Here is a 20,234-nt window from a genome sequence, read left to right on the forward strand (position 1 = left end):
AAATATTCCTATTCTTGCACATCTTCCAGATGAAATTTATTTATTTATTTACCTATTTATTTATTTATTTATTTATTTTGGGATGGGAGTTTCGCTCTTGTTACCCAGGCTGGAGTGCAATGGCATGATCTCGGCTCGCCGCAACCTCCGCCTCCTGGGTTCAGGCAATTCTCCTGCCTCAGCCTCCCGAGTACCTGGGACTACAGGTGCGCGCCACCACGCCCAGCTAATTTTTGTATTTTTAGTAGAGCCGGGTTTCACCTTGTTGACCAGGATGGTCTCGATCTCTTGACCTCGTGATCCACCCACCTCAGCCTCCCAAACCAGATGCAATTTAGAATAACACTATCAAGCCACTGAAAGCATTATTAGACTTGCTTTCAATTAATTCACAAATAGAAGAAACGTTTAAAATATTTCATTTTATCAGCTAGGAGCAGTAAATAACAGAACACCATACAGGTCTTCTGTTATCTTCGTTCTTGCACAAATACTCAGTGTGTCTATAAATTTGACAAAGCCTGTTGGATATCTAGAGGTTTTTGCTAATTTTACATCAATTTTAAGTGAGATTCCTGGGCTTTCTACTTGGACCATTATATTACCTGCAATAATAGCAATAGTTTTTTCTTTCCCAATAGTAATTGATTTCTAGTTTGGGTCTTACTGCACGAAAAAAATTAAATCAATATTCTGATGACAAGCCCTGAAAACATTAAAGCACGTATTAAAAACAAAATTGTAAAGGATATGTAAAGCTCTCAAGCTTTAGAGAAAAATCTGAAATTCATCAATTTTGCAACTTTCTAGAATCTGTTTCACCTAATTTAGGGCTAAAGAGCACTCCGAAGTGTTTAATAGATCTGGTGTGACATTATTCGGAGCAGGTACTCAATTTGGGGGTCATGGGTCCCTTTTCCCTCAGCTGTGCCCATCACATTCAAACCACAGCAGGTGACAGTTCCTATTAATCTTTGCTACTGACTGGAAAACTGTTCTTTTTCCTCAGCAGACACAGCAGAAGTGTCTAATGTCCTAGAATGCAATACTGGCCATTCAATTACATGCTTCTAAAGCCCCCCAAATAATCTTTTTGCATGCTCCGTGTTAGTTTGTTTTTGACATCCTCTCTTCCCCTCTGGCATTTGTAACCTGAGAATGAATCTTATTTCAAATCACTACTTGCACACACTCATTTGTTACAAAGTACATCGACTACCAAATTTAACATTTGAGTGCTGGTTGCTAACAAAGAAAGGAGTAAAAAATGTATGCAGACAAGGCATTAGTTTCTGAATAGCTGATTTTAATGGTGATATGACTGATTCTAACTGCATTCCATCTCGCTCACATTCAAAGGAGTAACTCTTACGGTGACCATGTTAATCATGAAATGGTATTGCATTTATTTTAAACTGGTGGTCCCCAACTTACTTAAAAATCATAAGAGGTTTAACTTAGAATTTTCAGCTTTACCACAGTGCACAAGTGATATGCTTTCGAGTATCCATACATTGTTTTTCACTTTCAGAACAGTATTCAATAAATAACATGAGCTGTTCCACACTTTAGTATAAAATAGGCTTTGTGTTAAAGGGTTTTGCCCAACTGCAAGCTAAATGTTCTGAGAACATTTAAGGCAGGCTAGGCTAAGTTATGATTTCAGGTTAGAGATATTAAATGCATTTTCAATATGATATTTTCAAATTATAATGAGTTTACCGGGACCTAGCCACATCATAAGCTGAGGAGCGTCCGTATTTAACATAATGAGAAATTATTTTTATTTTTCTAAATGACTGAAAAAGTCCAATTCAATCGACACCACAGAGGAAACGAACCGAAACACGGCCTCTTCCTACCCAAATCACTGGAAGAGAAAATCTAGTTATATTTAAGTGAACTGTACTTAATAAATGACACAAATATATGTTTAGAAACAAATGCTCCACATTTTCAAGGGTGAGTGACTGTTTACCAAGATCTGGGAAGAACTTCAGTAACTGCCTGTAAAATAGGGAACAATTTTTATTAACTCTTGTCCTTAGTCAAGAAATACGTAAATCTTGATGAATACTCATTAGCTAGAATTCTTCCATCACAAAATTTTTGTTCACATATGTTTAAGGACTTTTTGTTTATGTTTTTTTGGAGACAGTTTCACTGTCACCCAGGGTGGAGTGCAGTGGTACGATCTCAGCTCACAGCAACTTCCACCTCCTGAGCTCAAGCGATTCTCCTGCCTCCGCTTCTTGGGTAACTGGGATTACAGGCACATGCCTGGCTAATTTTTTTTTTTTTTTTTTTTGTAATTTCAGTAGAGATGGGGTTTCGTTATGCTGGCCAGGCTGGTCTTGAAATCCTGAACCCAAACAATCCCCCACCTCAGCCTCCCAAAGTGCTAAGATTACAGGTATGAGCCACCATGCCCACCCTTGTTTGACTTCTAATTTGTGAATGTGATTTCTCAGATTTCTCTATAAAACACCTTCAATGACGGTAAAATAAATTAGTGTTTAATAATTACTATAAAGTAACTTAGATAATTTCTATGTTTCTCACAAATCACTTGGGTTTTGCTTCTTCTGCATGTATCACAGGCTTCCTTTTCAAACTATCATTTTGGTTCTTTAAATTTCTTCTCACAGCATCATAAGTTTCATTTGCTGTAAATTATTCTAAAAAGTTTAAAAGTGAGATATTTTGAGCCCCGATGAACGGATCGTATATAATCTCTGCCACAGGTATTAGGTATAGTGTTCGAACACTTTTTAACAAGTGTCATTCTAGAAAGATGTGATACCACAGCTACATAGAGGATAGTAGGTCTACATTTTTAATGTGAGGCTTGGGGAAATAGACTCTAAAATCCTATTTTTACATTTATGATGAAGAAGAAAACCCTCAAAACCTGCCAACTTAAGTATAAATCAGATGCAGTCACACTGTAATAAATATGCTGAGATAAATAACTTTATATATTTGTAATTTTTTAAAAATTTGATTTCCAATTTTGCTAAATTCAAAAATACATACAACTTAAATAGGTAACAATGTTAACACCAGGTGAGGGTTATATGGTGTTCGTTCTACTACTGTTTTACTTTTGATGTAGATCAGCAATTTTTCAAAATAAAAAATGAAAAATGTTTATAAGACAAAGTGTGTGTCACTGACTATCACTAGTTTTAGAGTTAAAAAGTGCCCTATCTTCTAAGTGAAAAACTTTTCTGCTAAAAGAAGCATGGAAGAAATATTTGACATGCATTAAAGGAAAAAACTGGTTTAGAAGCCAATAAAGAGAGAACACAGTGCACATACTGCCCTCGTCAATATCATCTCTTGAGTTTTCAAAACAAACATGTTCCTCCTGCTCCAACACAAACTCCCATGCTAATCGTGCCAAAACACAGCGATCCACCAACTTCCACGTTTACAAATAATAAAGTTTAAAAACACATCTCTCGATAAATGAAAATGTTTTCTGACTTTGAGGAAGAAAAAAGGGTTTCTCAGTTGAATGCCTTAAAACTGTCTAATACTCTGAATTGCTCATGTACCATTTAATTTGGCTGTGTTTTAAAAATATAGCACGTAGTTTTCATTCTTGTTTAAAGTCTAACGCCAAAGGACAAGGCCTCACAGTTGCCTGGTAGCTTGTTGGTTGAACAGTATCAACACAGCAAAATTGCAAGACTTTCTTTTTAAGATTTGAATTTACTTTTTGAGATGTGAGACAGCATTACAGCATCCCCAAATCATCCGGCTTATGGTGAAAGTGAAGAGAGTAAAAATCGTATGCTGTGAATGATACCAACGACAACAACAATCTGTCCCAAACCTAAGCTTCCCTTCCCACGTCTTCCGGCAGGTCACACAGAATGACTGCACACTTCTTTCCTCCTCACCGAAGGCTGAGAAAGGAGAAAACTTACAACTCAGGGGCAGATACTGGGAAGACCCAAGGACAGGGCCAGGTCCGTTTAAATGGAGACACAGGTGACATTAGGATGAAACAATCCTGGGAGGTGGGACACAGTGAATTTAATGAACAACAGCCTTGATTTTGAGAATAGGGTCAATTGCTGGTTTTTAAACTCATTATGGGCATCGAAAATTGTTTAAATAAACTCTTTCCCCCCCCTCCCACTTCACGGCCCCTCAAACCTGTATCACCCTCTCTTAGTTCTCTGCACTAATTACTGGCAGTCAGATGGCACAGACAATAATTTAGGGTCCAGTGAAAGTAACACAGCTTGATAGCAGAGTCTTGGGAGACTGAGGAAAGGAAGATACAGGCAAATCTCTAGAAAAATTGAGTGTTTCTCTTCGTAGAAGCTATAATAATAATTTTTTTAAAGGTGCCTTAACTTTGCTAATAACCTAAGATGATTTGCAGAAATTCACTAAACTAGATATTGTTATTTTTTGGTTTTTAAAAGTGTGCATTGTTGCAAGCAAAAATAACACAAAACAATGTTAAATCAAGCCCATTTTAAGCTCCCTGAGATGACATACAGAGACACACTACACAGTACAGTATTAGAGCAGAAAATAATTTACAAAAATCATTTAGAGTAAAATCAAATTTCTATTTCAACAAATATATCATCAGATTAATTGTATCTTTATCTGTTGCTACACGTTTATTCATACCAGAAAAATTGTCACATTTAAAATTCTCAAAATAGTTTTGGCACAGGTCACATCCTCTCATTTTGCTAAATCCCTGAGTGCATTGAACAGGCTGACCTTATGCATCGGGGGCTTCCCCAGACACCCTGGTCCTCTCCCCAGAATGCCTTGCTACCTGCTCTGGCCTCAAGGCTACTTTTACTCTTCCCACCATTAACTCTAGATGAACATTGAATGCTATCACCTTTCTAGCCAGTGGTGCTCTGCAGAAACCATGCAGCATCTCTGACGAGAAGACCTAGAGTCCCCGCTCCAAAAAGGACCTCACACCATCTTCTCGACGCTTACTGACAGGGAAGGGGAACCAGAAAAGGGTACATTTTGTGTATCCTTCCTATTATTCATAAAATTGCCTGTAATGGTCAGTGTTTTAATGTCTCCAAAGCTTTATGTCTCAGATGCTCATCCAAACACTGGATGGCAAAGAGGTCAACATCCACGTCAAACTTATTGGCAAACAGGTGGTGCTTGCGCAGCATCCAGTTCAAGTCGCCGGCTCCGAAAACGCACACCGAGCGCACGTGCACCCCGTCGCAGGGTGGGTAGGGAGCACCCCTGAAAACATCACCCTCAAAGTACTGCCACTTGACAAACCTGGCAACCGCCTGCATGTCAGACAAATCGTACTTATGGCTAGCAGAGAGTGAGCCCGGGACTTCAGGAATCCTCTGGATGGTAGCCCAGAGATACTCATCAGGGCTATATGTGTCTTGCGCCCATTCCATAAACTTTTGGATTTTTTCATTCTGTAGTACATACCCCACATACTCCCTACTGACCACAAAGTAGGCACTGCCAGAAAAAAGGGGTGTTTCCAGCGGAGGAAGCATTTTGACAGTCCCTGTGTTTGTCAACTTTCCATTAATGACCTCATACCGCTTTTTCCACCTTTCTTCCTTATTGGATGGCATCCTCTCCGTTTCCAGGTTGTTTTCTCCCATCAACAACTTGAGCTTCCTGACAATTTCCAGGTTGGTTTTAATAGGAAAATCCATCCCACAAAGATTGATCAGGTACTTCCAATTTGCCCTCATTGCGTAGAGGTCCTTCATGCAGTTGAGGTCAGCCTGAACCCGGCTCCACGATGCATAAACCACACTCTCCAATCGGCTGGCCACGAAGACATTACTGAAACAGGAAGCAATGCCCATCACTGCAGCTAAATAGGAATCCTCGGATTTCCTGTCCACATGAATGCAATAGAAATTCTGAGGCATATAGATGGCCCTCAGTAGCCTGTCAAGCATTTCGATCTTGTGATGAACCACGATAGAATACGCTATTGGAAACTCTGCCTCTTCTTTACTAAGGGGCTCTACAATATATTTGCGCCTCTTGATGAAAGAATTACAGTCACTGGTCATGTTTATATAGTCATCAGGTGTCCACCGAGGGCGCTTTTTAAATTTCACTGTTAGGATCTCAAGCTTTACCTTTTGGATTTCATTTACATCACCCTGTAAAACTTTGGTGCAATTAATATCACTACTAGGATTCTCCCCAGCAAGCTCCAAGTGTCTGACACTTACAAATTCAGGCTTCTGATGAATCCTTAAGACTGAGAAGGTGATTAGGGAAAAAGCAAGAACCACAAAGTAGCATTTAGTGGGATAAGAAAAAAGTCTCCTTCGCAGCAACTTCCTCAGCATTTCAAACAACAATCAGGGATTTCCTTTGTGAAGAGCAGTCTTCTACGCTCCAAGCACCAATGGTTTTTCCTCTGTTGTGGCCTTGAATGTTGTCAGTTTGCATGTATCAGAACTGCAATGGCATCTTGAAATGAAGAACATCACTGAAAAAAAAGCAATTATATATATAGATATATATATAGAGAGAGCAATTATATACAAATTATATATATATATATACACATGTATATATATGTATGTGTATATATATATATATATATATATATAGAGAGAGAGAGAGAGAGAGAGAGAGAGAGAGAGAGTCTTTCACAATAAATCTTTTCAGGCTCAAAAACTGTCCTCTTTGCTATGGGGTTAGGTTCAAAACAAAAACAAGGTGACTTAATCACAGGAAAAGTGGCAGTAGTATGGGAGACCCAGTCTCTAGTATTTATGCCACAGATTGAAAAAGAAAAACAAACCCCAAAGCCCAGTACATGGATGCACTAGAATACCTTACAACAAGCATTTTACCTCTGTGGTGTGCTGAGGTGCAAAACCGTATTTGGAGGCCTAGGCAATAATGATTGAACAGTCCATAGCTGGTGAGTTCCTGACACCGTGCCAGTTCTAAGAATTAGCGCCCCTTTTCTTGAAATCATTAGTAATTTAAGTTCCTCCTGACATCTTTTAATGTCCATTAGCTGATGTCAGCAGCCCTAAAGATTTGAAGAGATCAGATCCATTCTGCTTTTTGCTGATTTAGGATTTGGGGCACACTTAGGGAGAAGTTCAGAAATGGTTGTGACTTTTAAGAATCTTTGAAGGAAGGGCAAGTCATGGAATTTTCAAACTGGATTAGAAAGGCTCAGCTGAAACTAGGCCCAATCTGGGACTGTGTGGGGTTGGCCCCACAAGGAGTTAGGTCCATGCCAGACACTAAAATATTCATAATCCAAAAGAGAGATACAGCTTGTGTTTTCTGCACTCGTTATAACAGGCTGTAATAACTGAGTCTTGCAGAAAACAATAGTGTATACAAATTGTAATTTATGACAGACCTTTTGTCTACATTCATATTCCAGGACTACACGTCACTTTTACTAACTAAAATGTTTACAAACATGTAAATAGTTTTGTTTTCAAAAATCAATTTTATAACTTGGCAATTGGTTCTACAGCTGATATGCGCGGCTGTTCTAAAAAAAAGTCAAATACTATCAATTTGACTGTTACAAATCTGTTCATAACAAGAATTCTAGAGATTTGACACTAGTTTTTAACAACAGAAACTTAACTATTTCATTAGGAAATGAGTTGTGAATAGTAATAATACAAATAAAAATGAGTAACTGACCATCATTAATATAAAATAATGTTAAGAAAAGTATTTAGTCTTTTTACCAATATAGTATTCACACACTCAGAACATACGTTGTTGAACTAATCCTAAGTATTTACTTTTTTTCTAAAAATTATGGCTGGTTAACTTTTCTCTTTTAAAATTTCCTTCTCTCTAATCTTATTTTTCTAATTCTATGTTTGTGGATGGCTAAATATTTGAAAACATCTTAAAATTCAGGTTAAGCTCTTTGAAAGAAAACTCTAGCAGCATTTCCCTTAACGTATACCAAGGAACAGTTTAACGGTCCAGTATGAAAAATCCAGTGTATCCTTTCCTCCTCTGTGAAGATTCCCAATGCTCACTGGCAAATTCATGACAATTCTGCAGCTTAATTTGTTGCTCATCTCATTTTCTCCTAACAATCTTGATCACCACCCCACTCCGCATCTCTATCAGAAAGTAACCACAGAGAGATTCTGAAACATCACATAAGAATTTCAACCATTAAAACACCAAAACACTACAAAAAAATAGGACTGCAAGTACTTCCTGCCCCTTACTGGTTCAAGGCATTTAGGGAAATCTCTATGGAATTATTGGCAGACCACTAAGTTACCTGAGAGAAACTTGAGTGGGTCTCACATAAAAAAGAATATAAACTTTAAACAACTGGTCCAGGAAAGCCACTAAACAAACAAACAACAAAACAACAAGTACTGGTCAGGGTAGGGGTAGAGGTCTGATTTCCATGGCTGACACGCTATAAGCTATCCAGTTTCAACAAAAAAATTACAAGGCATGCAAAGAAACACAAAAGTCTGGTCCACATACAGGACCACAAAAGTCTGGTCCACATACAGGAACAAAAAAAAAAAGTTGTCAACAAAAATGTCCCCAAGGAAGCCCAGGCACTGGATTTAACAAATGCTTGAAATCAGCTCTTACAAATATGTTCAAAGAACTAAATAACTAAAAGAAAGTATGAGAATGGTCTCCAACCAATTGAGAATTTCAATAAAATAATAGAATGTACAACAAAAAATGTGAACCCTTAATAATAATGTATATAACAAGTATGGGGAATTAGAAAATAGTTGAAAAAAAAAGTATGAATAATAATAATGTCTAAATATTGGTTGAGAATTTCAATAAAATAAAAGAATGTACAACAAAAAATGTGAACCCTTAATAATAATAATGTATATAACAAGTATGGGGAATTAGAAAATAGTTGAAAAAAAAGTATGAACAATAATAATGTCTAAATATTGGTTTAATTGTAAAAAATGTGCCATACTAATGCAAGATATTAATAACAACAGAAACACTGAGGGCATAAATGGAAACTCTGTATTTCCTGTGTAACTTTTCTGTAAACATAAAACTGCTCTAAAAATAGTCTATTAATAGTGAAACGAAAATTAATTTGCACATCCAAGAAGTTCAATGAGCTCCAAAGAAGATAAACTCAGATATCCTCACTTAAACACTTCATAATCAAACTGTTGAAAGACAAGGACAAAAGCTTTTGAAAATGGTAAAGAAAAGTGATTATACAATAAATCCTGAAAATAATGAACAACTTCAAATAAAAAGCAGTGGTGACCAGGAGGTAGTGAATGACATATTGAATGTGTAGAAAGAAGGACTGTTGGCTGGGTGTGGTGGCTCATGCCTGTAATTCCAGTACTGGGAGGCTGAGGCGGGCAGATTACTTGAGGCCAGGAGTTTGAGCCCAGCCTGGCCAATATGGTGAAACCCCATCTCTACTAAAAATACAGAAATTAGCTGGGCATGGTGGCTCATGCCTGTAATTAATCCCAGCTACTCGGGAGGCAGAGGCCAGAGAATCGCTTGAACCTGGACAGTGGAGGTTGTAGTGAGCCAAGATTATGCCACTGCACTTCAGCCTGGGCAACAGAGCAAGACTCCGTCTTAAAAAAAAAAAAAAAAAAAAAAAAAGGATTGTTAATCAAAAATTCTATAATGAGCAAAATCATTCAAAAACAATGAGAAACTAGGATATTCCCAGATAAATAAAAACAAATAAAATGTATTACTAGCAGACTTACCCTACACAAAATACTAAATGAAGATCTTCAAGCAGAAATGAAAGATTGTAGACATCAACTCAAATCCACATAAAAACATAGAAAGCAGTAGTAAAGGTATATATATACATACATACATACATACATATATATGTGTATATATATAGATAAATTTATACTATAAATCTAATTTTCTGTGTAACTCTTCCTATTTGATTTAAAAGAGAGCTACATAAATTAATGATGTTAAAACTGTTGACAGGCTTATAATGTATTTTTCTTTTTTTTTTTGAGACAGAGTTTTGCTCTTGTTGCCCACACTGGAAGGCATTGGTGTGATCTGGGCTCACTGCAACCTCTGCGTCCCAGGTTCAAGCGATTCTCTTGCCTCAGCCTTCCGAGTACCTGGGATTACTGGCGCCCTCCACCACACCTGGCTAATTTTTGTATTTTTAGTAGAGATGGGGTTTGATCATGTTGACTAGGCTGGTCTGGAACCCCTGACTTCAGGTGATCCGCCTGCCTTGGTCTCCTAAAGTGCTGGGATTATAGATGTGAGCCACTGCGCCTGGCCCTCATGTATTTTTTATCTCGTTGCAAAATCATACTAAATTGCTGGTAGAAATGTAAATGCTTCATCAAGCTGCTTTAGAATGCTTGGTAGATCCACAGAAAGTTAAAACTAGAGTTACCATATGACCTAGTTGTTCCATTATTAGGTATATACCAAAGAGAAATGAAAACATACATCCATGCAAAAATTTGTATACAAATGTTCATAATAGCATTATTAATAGCTAAAAAAAGTGAAAGCAAGCCAAATGACCATGAACTGAAGAATGGATAAACAAAATGTAGTTTATCCATAAAATGGGATATTATATGGCTATAATAAGAAATGAAGGTCTCACAAATGTTCCATACAATGTAGATGAAGAACCTAGAAAACATTATGCTAATTTAAGGAACAGTCATTTACTATATAGTTCCATTTATATTAACTATCCAGAAAAAGCAAATCCATGTAGACAGAATGCAGATGAGTGTCTGCAGGGACTGGGGACATGGGGGAATGGGAATGACTGCTGGTAGGTACAAAGGTTTCCTTTGAACATTCTCTAAGTAGACAGTGGAGACTGATGTACAACTTTGTGAACATTAAGAGATTGTAAGCTATAAATTATGACACCACTGAGTTTGGGGGTTTTTTTCTAATAGGAGAAGTAGAATTATCGTAAATAGAATTTTACAGAATGTAGGTACATGAGAGCCACCCCAAAATCCATATAGAAAATACAAAGTTCAAAACCAAACACTTGGACCTCACCTCAAAAAAGGCATAGATCTTTACCACTGTCATCTATATCCTAAACAACCAACATGCTTTGAAAAATCCTTCTTACAAAGCAAAATCACTAGCTTTGGGTTTTAACAAGATGGGTAAGTGTCAATAAAAGAGGTAAATATACAAGGAAACACATCCATTTTATTTTATTTTATTTTATTTTATTTTATTTTATTTTTTTGAGACGGAGTTTCACTCTTGTTACCCAGGCTGGAGTGCAATGGCGCGATCTCGGCTCACCGCAACCTCCGCCTCCTGGGTTCAGGCAATTCTCCTGCCTCAGCCTCCTGAGTAGCTGGGATTACAGGCACGCGCCACCATGCCCAGCTAATTTTTTGTATTTTTAGTAGAGACGGGGTTTCACCATGTTGACCAGGATGGTCTCGATCTCTCGACCTCGTGATCCACCCGCCTCGGCCTCCCAAAGTGCTGGGATTACAGGCTTGAGCCACCGCGCCCGGCCACATCTATTTTATTAATAATGCTTTTGATTTTGTCTATTTATCATCAGAGTAAACAGAGAAGAGACGCCAAATGATTAAAAGGAATTGCAATTAACCAACCTAACTTCAAGACATAGAACATTTTCTTAAGCAAAACTTGGCTAAGAATCAGGAGAAGGCTGAAAGGAAAATGAGATTTCATAGCCAAAGAGATTTGCATGAACAAGTTTAAAGAGAAGTGAAAATGTGCACGCTATAGTTTTTTAATGCAACTTTAATTACCAAAAATTACTTAGTTCAAGCACACCCACACAAGGAATAAGTAACAAAATAATTAAATAACAAAGATGTGTCTGTGGGTAGTTAATACTGCTCAGCCCAATGTGCTTTCACCTTTCTATTTCACACAGGAAGTATACTCGCTGAAGAATATCTGGTAGGACTTGCCAGTGAGGACAACTACAGAGAGTAAGAAACATTCTGAATGACAAAAGCTCATGAATTCTGAGAAAGCAAGAAAAACCCAAGTCCCAACCCACACTAAGCCTCACTCGCCCAAGGCCTACACAACCCAACAACTGTCCTGGGGTTTGTCCCGAAGAAGGTCCCTCAGTGGACACTGGTCCCTTCCTGGAAAAGAACATTTCCTTGTGGACACCATCCTATATCATTTAAGTAGCAAACGTAACCTAAGAAGAAATGCGAAATGAAATCATCCCACCGTGAGTAGGAACAGAGGAAAGCCGATATCTGAGAGCAACGGTTCATAGCACGTGACTTTGAAGACCAAGCAGTACAAGAATACTTAATTCTGAGGATACTGAAAATAAACACAGATCTGTTACACGGTCAATAAGAAGGAAAGCTAGTCAAGGAAGGGAACAACAGGAAAAGCATCGGGTGCCCCTAAGGTGACGATAGAGTCACTAGAAGTGTTCCAACATAAAGAGAGAACGCACTGTCAGATAGAGAGGGTGCCGCTCAGGACGCAATGGAGTGGGAAGATGGACAAAATGACCTCAGGGACGGGGAGACGGGAGGCAGCAATCAAACCCGAAAAGCAGATGGGTGAGAGGAAACGGACAGAGCAGACACCCAAATCCCAGGCTGACAGGAGGGGCAGAACGAACCAGCTCTATTGACGCTACAGGATCTTCAAAGGGTTCGGGAACCGGTGCTGCTCGCACAGATCTCTCTGAAGGGGGACTGTGGAGGATGATGGAGGAGTGGTTTAGCTTTTTTTAATTCAAGTATCCACTGGTAGCCGTTTACAAAGCACCTGGGTTTCTACCTCAAACTTGGCAGAGACCCAAGATTTAGTCTCTGCAGAGGCTCTCCCATCCCGGGCACACCAGGCCTCGTGGAAGGCCGTTCCCATCCAGAAAACAGTGGACTCAGGCACAGTGAATATTGGGATCTCCTTCTCCATTTCCAGCTTGCTTATCCCTATTAGCTCCCAGAACTTCAATTGTCACGCCAGGGCAGGAGTTTATTTACTGGGGAATCCAGCCATGCCAAGAGAAAGAAGGCTAAAATATCTTGCCTATCTTGGGAGTTCCAAATGGCCAAAGGAAAAGGACCATGCAGGGAGAAGAAAACTACCACTAACATCCTCAGGATATAAAAAAAAAAAAAAAAAAAAAAAAAAAACAAATAAAGGTTAAAAACATGTTAAAAATAGACATATATTAACAAGGCACAATATATTTTCTGAAGACAGCCAGGTCAACATTTTCACCCAACATACTCTTCTGCTATGTGACCTTGCCACACCTCAACCAAGAAGTAGTCAAATTCCCTCCCTCTTGAATTTGAGCGGCCTTATGATTAAGGTTCAACCAATAGAGTTTGGCAGAAGAAATACTATGTGACCATCAAGGCTAGGTCATACAGCTTCCACCTGGTTGTCTTGAAAAATGTGCTCTCTACATAGAAGCTCCCTTTCAGAACCAGCTTCCATGCTAAGAAGCCACACGGAGAGACCAGATATAGGTACCCCAGTCAACTGCTCTGGCTGATCCCTGTCTTCAAGTCACCCCAGCCCAGGTGTCAGACATGTGAGCCAAGAAGCCATCAGATGACTATAGCCCCTAGTCACTCCAGTTGTCACTAAATTCTTGACCAACAGAATGCATGAGCAAAAAAATAAAATGACAGTGGTGTATCTTACTACATTTGAAGTGGTTTGCCTCACAGCAATAGATGACTAGAACAAACAGAAAACCACATAAATGAACAACTAGCAAATAAAAAGAGCCCTTGAAAATTAATAACATGACAGCAAAAATGAAAAATTGGGCTGGGCACGGTGGCTCATGCCTGTAATCCCAGAACTTTGGGAGGATGAGGTGGACAGAACATCTGAGGTCAGGAGTTCGAGATCAGCCTGGCCAACATGGTGAATCCTTGTCTCTACCAAAAATTAATCAGGTGTGGTGGTGCATGCTGATAATCCCAGGTACTCAGGAGGCTGAGACAGGAGAATTGCTTGAACCCAGGAGGTGGAGGTTGCAGTGAGCTGAGTTTGCACCACTACACTCCAGCCTGGGCAACTGAACCAGACTCTTGTCTCAAACAAACAAATAAACACACACCTCAATAGAAGGGTTGGAAGACAGAGCTGAGAAAAACTTTCAGAGAGTTAAGCAAATAGTCAAACTCAGAAATGAGAAAATAAGAGAAAACCTACAATAATTTAGAGAACCAGATCAGGAGACCTACCATATGAATAACAGGAGCTCCAGAAAAAGAAAACAGAAGAAAGAAAAAAAAAAAAAGGAAAGACGTCATCAACTAAATAATTCAAGACTATTTCCCAAAATGAATGAATGGTTTCTAGATTGCAAAATCTCTTAGAGTATCAGCACAGTGGATAACAAAAGACCCACACCAAGATGTTTTCACTAATTATGAAATGGCAGAACAATGAGAGAAAGAACACTGTATATCCTCTCAGGGGAGGGGGAAACCTAAGCCACGTAAAATGGATTCAGAGGCAGAATGTCTTCACCCTTCACAAAAACCAACCGCAGACACCAGGAGACAATGGAGCAATGCCTTAAAAGTGCTAAAGAAACCTGAATCCCAGCTAAGAATTCTTATAACCAGATGAACTGCCAATCAAAATAAGGGTAAGGCTGGGTGCGGTGGCTCACACTTGTAATCTCAGCATTTTGGGAGGTCAAGGTAGGTGGCTTACTTGAGGTCAGGAGTTTGAGACCAGCCTGGCCAACATGGTAAAACCCCATCTCTACTAAAAATACAAAAAGAATTAGCCGAGTGTGGTGGCACACACCTGTAATCCCAGATACTTGGGAAGGTGAGGCAGGAGAATCACTTGAACCCAGGAGGCAGAGGCTGCAGTGAGCCAAGATTGTGCTATTGCACTCCAGCCTAAGGGACAGAGTGAAACTCCATCTTAAAAAAAAGAAAAAAAAAAAAAAAGGTAAGGGTAAATAAACACATATTAAGAAAGGCAAGGTCTCAAAATATTTACTTTTATGCACCTTTCCTCAGAAAGCTTTGGAGAATGAGTTATATTCAATAATTATTGGCCAGGTGCCATGGCTCATGCCTCTGATCCTAGCACTTTGGGAAGTGGAGGTGGGTGGATCACGAGGTCAGGAGTTCAAGACCAGCCTGGCCAACATGGTGAAACGCTGTCTCTACTAAAAATACAAAAATTAGCTGGGTGTGGTCGTACATGCCTGTAGTCCCAGCTAGTCAGGGTGCTGAGGTGGGAGGATCACTTGAGCCCAGGAAGTCAAGGCTGCAGTAGGCCATGATTGTGCCACTGCACTCCAGCCTGGGCAACAGGTATGAGATCCTATCTCAAATATGTATATATGCGTGTGTGTGTGTGTGTGTGTGTGTGTGTGTGTGTGTGTGTGTGTATGTATTATTACCTAAGGTAGGGGAGGACATAAGTAAAAATCAGGAAGGGGATCTAACCGAAGAAGAAAGAAAAGGGAATCCCCAGGTCAAGGAACATCTAGGCCACGTAACAAGCCAACAGACAACTACAGCAGACTGGAGCCGGTCAGAAGGCCCTGGCAGAGACATCTTCAAGGCCCTGGGAGAAACATCTTCAAGGCCCTAGGAGAGACATCTTCAAGAAGACTGGCTGGGCGCGGTGGCTGATGCTTGTAATCCCAGCACTTTGGGAGGCCAAGGCTGGTAGATCACCTGAGGTCAGGAGTTTGGGACCAGCCTGCTCAACATGGTGAAATGCACTCTCTATTAAAAAAAAAAAAAGACGAAACTGACCAGGTGGGTGGCTCATGTCTACATATGCATGTAAGCATATGCATACATCTATGTATAAACAAACCGCTGATGGATAAACCTGGGTCACCAATCTGTTGCCCTTCTTGGCAGAGCAGGAAGCATGGTCTAAGTTCAGTTGGCTTCTAGTCCCTGTGAATACTTCTCAATTGCACTGACTCTCCAAGGACGATTGTTCTGTGTCCCAGAGGCTGCTGTGACTGCACCAAAATACCAACTACTGTGTTTGATGTCAAAGCCATGCCAGTATATCGGAGGACTGTGACCCAAGTGAGGGAGACCAAATGCCACCCAAGGCAGGTCAAGGGAGGGAGCAGGAAGCAGATAAGATCGTGAAGCAAAGACCTTGCCATTCAGGGTGGAGTTCTTTCTGGCTATCTGCACGTTCATAGCTTCATCTCATCTCAAGATACTTGGTCTCTGTCCCCAGGCACACCCTTTCCCTGCTTGGAATGTAGTCTCTGATACCTGACTGCTGTCTATGACTCACTGCAGTGAGCTGCCTAGCCTCTCTATGGAATTTTCAACTTGGAATTCTAAAAAACCAACCAGGCTATTGGTCAAATGTGATGTAACAGAAAGGCATTTTTATACCAGCAAAGTCACAGGCACCTTTTCTCAGCAGGTTACTGTGAGAAGTATGCCACTAAAAGATGAAATTCATCAGCAACCGTAAAAGCATTAACAACATCACTATCCTGGAGTACTTAATATGCTCTGCAACTCTTCTAATTGACTTACCTGTATTAACACATAAAATGTTCAGGAGAATGCTACACAGGAAGTATTAATTTCCAGATGAGGAAACTGAGGCATAATGGCTCTTCTAAGGTCACATGGCTAGTAAGCAGAAGAGCTAGGCTTCAAACCCACATAATCTGGCCCTGAAATTTGTACTCTACTGCCTATCAAGAAAAAGATAGGATCTAGCAGGGTGCAGTGACTCATGCCTGTAATCCCAGCACTTTGGGAGGCTGAGGGAGGCAGATCACTTGAGGTCGAGTTAGAGGCCAGCCTGGCCAAAATGGCGAAACTTCATCTCTACTGAAAATACAAAAATTAACCGGACATGGTGGCATGTACCTGTAATCCCAACTACTTGGGAGGCTGAGGCAGGAGAATTGCTTGACCTTGGGAGGTAGAAGCTGCAATGAGCGCGATGGCTCATGCCTGTAATCCCAGAACTTTGGGAGGCTGAGGCGGGCGGATCATGAGGTCAGGAGTCCCAGACCAGCCTGGCCAACATGGTGAAACCCTGTCTCTACTAAAAATACAAAAATTAGCTGGGTGTGCTGGCAGGCGCCTGTAGTCCCAGCTACTTGGGAGGCTAAGGCAGGAGAATTGCTTGAACCTGGGAGGTGGAGGTTGCAGTGAGCCGAGACGGCACCACAGCCCTCCAGTCCGGGTGACAGAGACACCTTCTTAAAGAAAAAAAATTATGCCATGCTCAGTTTATACATGGCTATAATAATATAAACATTGAGTTGTGATCAAACAAAAAACACGACAATATACAGAGGGTCTCAAAACTGTTTTCATAATAATACCAAGCCATTATGCACCCTTTCCCTCCAAGTGAGATTGAGCCACTTCACTTCAGCCTGGGTAACAACAGCAGAGTGAGACTCTGTCTCAAGAGAAAAAAAAAAAAAAAAAAAAGGAAGAGACAGGATCCAGTAATCAAGGGACCCAATACTGAGAGGCAACAGAAATCCTAGGATTACAAAGAGATCCCAAGATTATGGTTGTGTGGGAGTCCTAGGAGGAAACCAGTCCTTAATTACAGCAAGCGAACAGCTCCAAAAATTATTTGAGATGAAACAGAGCAAACCCGTGCTGTAAATAAATGGATTTAGAAGAGATTTTTATAACTAAGATAGAGTTCAGAATTAAATGAGTAAAATGCAGGCCAGGTGCAGTGACTCACACCTGTAATCCCAGCACTTTGAGAGGCCAAGGCAAGCTGATCACTTGAGGTCAGGAGCTCAAGACCAGGCTGGCCAACATGGCAAAACCCTGACTCTACTAAAAATACAAAAAATTAGCCGGATGTGGTGACACGCACCTATAAGCCCAGGTGCTTGGGAGGCTGAGGCAAGAGAATCCCTTGAACCTGGGAGGCGGATGGGCGACACAGCAAGACATAGAGGGAGGGAGGGAGGGAAGGAAGGGAGGGAGGGAGGGAGGGAGGGAGGGAGGGAGGGAAGGAAGTAAGGAAGGAAAGGGAAGGGAAGGAAAGAAAAGAAAAGAAAGAAAGAAATTATGGTATGCAATGCTCAGTTTTACATGGTTATAATAATACAAACATTGAGTTGTGGTCAAACAAAAAACATGACAATATACAGAGGGTCTCCAAACTCTTTTCATAATAATACTAGGCCACTATGCACCCGTTCGTTCACTCCCTCTGCTGTGTTATATACAGTGCATTTTTCCAGGGGCTATATGATATGTTTGCTCTCACAGAATAAGTGCAGAAGAATCAGAATTTAGATATTTTCTGTTAAGCCAAACAGTAAAAGAGATTTGCAAAAATAGAAAAACATTGCTACTCTTTTAATTTTTCTAAAAAGATTTTCACAAGAAATTACTTATGTTAAAATAAAGGGCTTATCATTGTTATTTTCACAGAAGTAATATTTAAGTTTTTCTCTGTTTTAATTTCTTTCTCTCTCTCTTTCTCTTTTTCTTTTTTGTTAAGACAGGGTCTCACTCTGTCTCCTAGTCTGTAGTTCAATGGCATGATCTTGGCTAACTGCAGCCTCAAACTCTTGGGCTCAGGTGATCCTTCCGCCTTAGCCTCTCAAGTAGCTGAGACCAGAGGTGCACCTGGCTATGTTTTTTTTTGTAGAGGTGGGGTCTCTCTATGATACCCAGGCTAATCTCAAACTTGGTCTTGACTTCCTGTGCTCAGGCAATCCTCCCGCCTTGGCCTCTCAAAGTCCTGGGATTATAGGCATGAGCTACCATGTCCAGCCTCAGTTTTACTTTCTAATAGGATAAATATCAATAGATATAACCCACGTAAACCAAGCTCTTTGTGATCCTCAGTGATTTTTTGGAGTACAAAGGATGCTGAAATGAAAAAGTTTTCAGGCCAGGCATGGTGGCACACACTTGTGATCCCCGCTACCCAGAAGGTCAAAGTGGGAGGATCACTTGAGCCCAGGAGTTCCAGATCAGCCCGGAACAACCTGAATCAACAGAGCCAGACCCAATCTCATATTTAAACACACACACACACACACACACACACACACACACACACACTCACACACCAAAAAGTTTTTCAGAATCATTGATTGGGGGGATGAGAGACAGCCAGAAAATGATCGCAAGTGTGGTGGAAGGCTGCAAGTAAAAGATAATTAAATTCTCCTTAATGGTCAGGTGTGGTGGCTCATGCCTGCTATCCTAGCACTTTGGGAGGCTGAGGTTGGGGGATCACTTGAGCCCAAGAGTTTGAGACCAGCCTAAGCAAAATAGTGAGATCCCATCTCTACAAAAAGAAGAAGAATTTAAAAATTAGCTGGGTGTGGTGGTGCTTGCCTGTAGACCCAGCTACTCAGGAAGATGAGGTGGGAGGATCACTTGAACCCAGGAGTTCGAGGCTGCAGTGAGCTATGATTGCACCGCTAGACTCTAGACTGAGTGGCAGAGAAAGAAAGACTCTGTCTCTATTAAAACAAAAAACAAAAAACAAAAACCCTCCTTTATAATGGAAAGAACTTAAAGCTAAATAATTTAGAAAGAGTAGAAGTATTATTATTTAGAGATATGAAAATTATACACCCGAAGAAATCTGTAAAAAGTTGAAAATGGTTCCCTTTAGGGCTATGCAGTAGAGAGTGTTAGCTACTGGTCACGTGTAACTATTGAGCACTTGAAATGTGGCTAGTTTTAACAAATCATTTTTTTAAATTTTAATTAATGACATTTTAAAACTTGAAGCAGTATAAAATGTCTTTCCCTTAAACACATTACTGTTTTGGTAGGACTACATTTCACTTTAATGACATCACGGAAGATACTATTATTATTATATTGTAATAGAAATATTAGACATATCATTTCAATATTTCACTAACAACTTTTTATATTGTTTATATATTAAAATTATAAAATTTTGCTATACTAAAGATACTATTGTTAATTTGGCGGGGTGCAGTGGCTCACAGCTGTAACCCCAACACTTTGGGAAGCTGAGGCAGGAGTATCACTTGGGTCCAGGAGTTCAAGACCAGCCTGGGCAACACAGTGAGACCCCCTTCTCCACAAGAAAAACAAAATTAGCCCTGTGTGGTGGCACATGCCTGTAATCTCAGCTACCTGGGAGGCTGAGGTGGGAGGATTACCTGAACCCAGGAAATCAAGGCTGCAGTGAGGCATGATCATACCACTGGCACTCCATCCTGGCTAAAAGAGTAAGATTCCATCTCAAAA

General features: G+C 40.1%; 1 protein-coding gene across 8 annotated transcripts in view; it reads right to left on the minus strand.

The window, feature by feature from the left end:
- Positions 1–20,234, minus strand: part of GCNT1 (glucosaminyl (N-acetyl) transferase 1) — a 174,435-nt gene that overhangs the window by 113,302 nt on the left and 40,899 nt on the right. For 6 of the 8 annotated variants that reach the window (XM_074394650.1, XM_003920856.3, XM_074394647.1 and 3 more), the window contains one exon: positions 4,572–6,487. The exons of 1 other annotated variant lie outside the window; for it this stretch is intronic. In XM_074394650.1, the coding sequence (XP_074250751.1) occupies positions 5,058–6,344 (1,287 nt within the window). In that variant the 5' untranslated portion in view covers positions 6,345–6,487 and the 3' untranslated portion in view covers positions 4,572–5,057. Of the gene's footprint in view, positions 1–4,571; positions 6,488–17,856; positions 17,894–20,234 lie in introns of those variants that run through there. One more of the 8 variants, XM_074394652.1, reaches the window with a different exon arrangement.

The sequence above is a fragment of the Saimiri boliviensis genome, chromosome 2 (genome assembly GCF_048565385.1).
Source record: "Saimiri boliviensis isolate mSaiBol1 chromosome 2, mSaiBol1.pri, whole genome shotgun sequence".
Taxonomy (NCBI): domain Eukaryota; kingdom Metazoa; phylum Chordata; class Mammalia; order Primates; family Cebidae; genus Saimiri; species Saimiri boliviensis.